The sequence below is a fragment of the Triticum urartu genome, chromosome 4 (genome assembly GCF_003073215.2).
Source record: "Triticum urartu cultivar G1812 chromosome 4, Tu2.1, whole genome shotgun sequence".
Lineage (NCBI taxonomy): Eukaryota > Viridiplantae > Streptophyta > Magnoliopsida > Poales > Poaceae > Triticum > Triticum urartu.
This window is the reverse complement of record NC_053025.1, coordinates 9137423-9141997: the sequence shown is the minus strand read 5'-3', so window position 1 is coordinate 9141997 and position 4575 is coordinate 9137423. Positions and strand designations below refer to the sequence as shown.

Sequence of the window (4575 nt, the reverse complement as noted above, 5' to 3'; positions counted from 1 at the left end):
TGGTTCATGTTATATAGGAGGGGGCGCGACCACCCTACGATCATTACAGAAAGATTTTCCAGAAGAGTTTACTTGGGAAAGAGGAGATAGGGATAGTTACAATTGTGAGATATTTGAACTGCTTAACAACCGAATCTATCTCTATCTATACTATGCGAATACCTCCTGGTTAGATCACCTGACGTGACATGCATCATGTTTAACACTTTGTACTTTTAGCTGCCTGGTGCAGTTCAGCCGAATGAAAATTTGGTGCCACTGACGCCCTAGTTTGTTAAACAAAAAAAAGAATGCTTCTTAAAATGACTATTTAACTAAACCTTTTTTGCGGGAAGATACTAGAGTGACGTCAATAGGAATGTATTTAAACGTTGAGATCCAAGCACCTAGAGTAATGATTTAGATTAGAAGGAAACTATCACTTCAAAAGCCAAGAAGAAGAAGAAGGGGGCTAGCTGCAGCCAACCCGAGTTCATGCCTCGGCTTCGACGCAAGGTGTTCGCGGAGTTTTCTTAGGAAAAAAGGCTAATGAAGATTAACCCTTTGGTTGGTCTCTTTTTTAATAAAGTGTAGAAGAAATGTTTTTTTCTTTTACATAAAAGTTTCTCGTGGGGAGGCTCTGTTTAGAGGCCGGGTAGGCAGTGGGTACGTCTCTTACTGGAGTCACGGGACGCTCTCGTCGGGTTGTCCGTAGAGCGTCTAGGTGCTCTGTACGAAGCACCGCACCGCAATCCACTCAAGCAGCTCCGTCGCTCGGCGCCGCCCGCCGCGAGCAAGAGCACGCCCCGACAAGCGACGCCTAAGCTGGCCCGCACCTCGCCGGTGGCGCGATAAGCACGGCCGCGCGACGTGGCGTCCCGCCTCCTCGCTGGCACGCAGCTCTCCTCCACGTAGCCGCGCCACGGCGCCACGTACAGCGCCGCGCGCGCTACAAATACGGTGCCTCAACCTCCAGTTCCCAGCACAGCCACACACAGAGCCAGTGACACAGAGATAGTTTAACAATGGCGACCAGAGCCAGAGTAACCATCCCTCTCCTCTTCCTCCTGGGCACAAGCCTTCTCTTCGCCGCGGCTGTTTCGGCCTCCCATGACGAGGAGGAGGACAGGCGCGGTGGGCGCTCGCTGCAGCAGTGCGTGCAGCGGTGCCAGCAGGACCGGCCGCGGTACTCTCATGCCCGGTGCGTGCAGGAGTGCCGGGACGACCAGCAGCAGCACGGAAGGCACGAGCAGGAGGAGCACGGCCGTGGCCGTGGCCGGCACGGCGAGGGAGAGCGTGAGGAGGAGCAGGGCCGTGGCCGTGGGCGGCACGGCCAGGGAGAGCGTGAGGAGGAGCAGGGCCGTGGACGTGGGCGGCGCGGCGAGGGAGAGCGTGATGAGGAGCACGGGGATGGCCGCCGGCCGTACGTGTTCGGCCCGCGCAGCTTCCGCCGCATCATCCGGAGCGACCACGGGTTCGTCAAGGCCCTTCGCCCGTTCGACGAAGTGTCCAGGCTCCTCCGGGGCATCAGGAACTACCGTGTCGCCATCATGGAGGTGAACCCGCGCGCGTTCGTCGTGCCGGGACTCACGGACGCAGACGGCGTCGGCTACGTCGCTCAAGGTACTGTCCATCTTGTACACGCACGGTTGCATGCAGCATGCATCTGCCAGAGTGCCGATCGATGATAATTAACGTGCGCATGCATGCATGCAGGCGAGGGGGTGCTGACGGTGATCGAGAACGGCGAGAAGCGGTCCTACACCGTCAGGCAAGGCGATGTGATCGTGGCGCCGGCGGGGTCCATCATGCACCTGGCCAACACCGACGGCCGGAGGAAGCTGGTCATCGCCAAGATTCTCCACACCATCTCCCTGCCCGGCAAGTTCCAGGTAATTAAGAAGTTGATGCCGCTCGAATCCCCCATGTAGATATCCTGGCCGACAACGCACTGACTGGCTGACTGACACGTGGATACCCCATGCAGTATTTCTCGGCCAAGCCTCTCCTCGCTAGTTTGAGCAAACGCGTGCTCAGAGCGGCGTTAAAGGTACGTACCAACTTACATGCATGCACGAATTAATAGATAAATTTCTCTTGTTTCTTCACCCAATCCATTTACACAATTACATCCATGGACATGGACGTGAACGTGCAGACCTCGGATGAGCGGCTGGGTAGTCTCTTGGGCAGCCGCCAAGGCAAGGAGGAGGAGGAGAAGTCCATCTCCATCGTCCGCGCGTCAGAGGAGCAGCTCCGCGAGCTGCGTCGCGAGGCGTCCGAGAGCGGGCAGGGCCACCACTGGCCTCTCCCCCCGTTCCGCGGCGACTCGCGCGACACCTACAACCTCCTGGAGCAGCGCCCCAAGATCGCCAACCGCCATGGCCGCCTCTACGAGGCCGACGCCCGTAGCTTCCACGCCCTCGCCCAACACGACGTCCGCGTCGCCGTGGCCAACATCACGCCGGTACGTCACCACGCTTAATAATTAGGCTCCTCGTCTCGTCGACCGGCGATGGCACTTGATATCTTGATTTGTCACTCAACTGTTGCTTACACGCATGCATGTGTCGATCTGCAGGGTTCTATGACCGCGCCCTACCTGAACACCCAGTCGTTCAAGCTCGCCGTCGTGCTGGAAGGCGAGGGCGAGGTGGAGATCGTGTGCCCGCACCTCGGCCGCGACAGCGAGCGCCGCGAGCAAGAGCACGGCAAGGGCAGGTGGGGCGAGGAAGAGGAGGACGACCGGCGGCAGCAACGCCGACGCGGGTCCGGCTCCGGCTCCGAGTCCGAGTCTGAGGAGCAGCAGGATCAGCAGAGGTACGAGACGGTCCGCGCGCGGGTGTCGCGCGGCTCGGCGTTCGTGGTGCCCCCCGGCCACCCGGTGGTGGAGATCGCCTCGTCCCGCGGCAGCAGCAACCTCCAGGTGGTGTGCTTCGAGATCAACGCCGAGAGGAACGAGCGGGTGTGGCTCGCCGGGAGGAACAACGTGATCGCCAAGCTGGACGACCCCGCCCAGGAGCTCACCTTCGGCAGGCCCGCGAGGGAGGTGCAGGAGGTGTTCCGCGCCAAGGATCAGCAGGACGAGGGCTTCGTCGCCGGACCCGAGCAGCAGGAGCAGGAGCGCGGGGACCGCCGTCGTGGTGACCGCGGGCGCGGCGACGACGCCGTGGGGGCCTTCCTGAGGATGGCGACCGGCGCGCTCTGAGGCGGCAAGGCCGCTGTTGTTAAGTGAATGTGTGAGCTGGAGCCCGTGCCATTTGAGAGCTGAACTTGTATGTGTGTGTAAGTTTGTCAGTACGCGGGAGTAGCATAAATAAGTCGTGGCACGGGCTCAGTACGATGATGTAAGTTTGCCAACCTACCTACTACTGCCAAGGCATGCCCATGTCAATACATAAATAAACACAAGGGCGTTGCGCCTCTTTTTCAGTACATTTTCCTCGTGGCCAAGAAAGAGATAACGTGTACCATTAGCCACACAACAATTAGTCCAGTTTAGCTACCTGTCAGTCAGCTGAATTTGGGTCATTCAATTTTGAATAAAAGTTCAAATTCAGTCCAGTCAATTTTGAATGAATGAAGAAGAAGGAGGGGCCTCGTCGGAGAGAAGGCCTCGCCGAAGAGAAGCAAGGGGCTCACCGGCTTCACCCCATTACCTATCTTAGGTTCAAGGTGTAGGCGATGATGGGGATCCGTCGGAGAGAAAAAAAATGAACGCGGACGGGTCTAGAGAGATGGTCGGGGCGACGGCAAGTGACGGTTGAAGGAGGTCGAGGGAAGGGAGGTGTGGACTTGGCCGTGGGCGGATGTGGTTGTGGGTGGTTCAGATCGAGATGAGAGAGGAAGAGGATGAACAGTATTTTCAGAGATAGAAGAAGAAGATCTAGATCCGGCCATTCCTTTGCATGCAACAACAGGAAACAAAAACAAATTTAGTCGACTGGTCCCTAGTCATTTCCCAATTAGTCATACAACAACTTATGAGAGATGAGTTCATGCTCTGCCTTTTATTAGTCATTTTGTATTAGCAGACTGTAAACCTATTAACATGAAATAAAACTCATTTTTTCTTCCAAAAAAAACTTATAAAGATGAGTACTTATGTCACACAGCTCTTAAAAATTTGCGAAGTGGCCAAGGGAATTTGTCTTTGGTTCCCATCCTCCTTGAGTTTGTCGATTTCTGCCTTTCTTTTTACGACGGTGGGGTTAAAGTAACTTCTGCTGATTCAGATCTATTCAAGATTTCAACGGCACGAAGAATTTCGGCTGTTATCGATGGCACGAAAAAAATTCCTATATGACCCGGGTCGCACGCCTCCGGTCGTGAGACCTTCTCCAGCGGCTGACACGTGACAAAACGAATCTCAAAGCAATTAGATGCAAATCCCCTTGTCCTTTTTCTCTAGCGCCACACTCTTCTAATTATGAGTGCTCCGTCCGTTCGTCATCGACGCTGTCGCAACTCTCCTGCTTGTGGAAGCACTGGGCGCTCCCTCCCCGCTACTCTCCGCCGCCGTCCGCGACAGCATTCCTCAGAGGCCCGTCGGCTCCTCTGCTTGTTGCGTCCATGGCAACCCTCCTTGGCGTCCCT

The 4575-nt window shown here is 56.4% G+C and overlaps 1 protein-coding gene across 1 annotated transcript; it reads left to right on the top strand.

Moving 5' to 3' along the window:
- Nucleotides 1-950: 950 nt before the first annotated feature.
- Nucleotides 951-3414, top strand: LOC125553383 (63 kDa globulin-like protein). Its single transcript, XM_048717174.1, has 5 exons — nucleotides 951-1602; nucleotides 1696-1871; nucleotides 1967-2029; nucleotides 2138-2446; nucleotides 2561-3414. The coding sequence occupies exons 1-5, from the start codon at nucleotides 1005-1007 to the stop codon at nucleotides 3185-3187; spliced, it is 1773 nt and encodes a 590-aa protein (XP_048573131.1). The 5' UTR covers nucleotides 951-1004; the 3' UTR covers nucleotides 3188-3414.
- Nucleotides 3415-4575: the final 1161 nt, after the last annotated feature.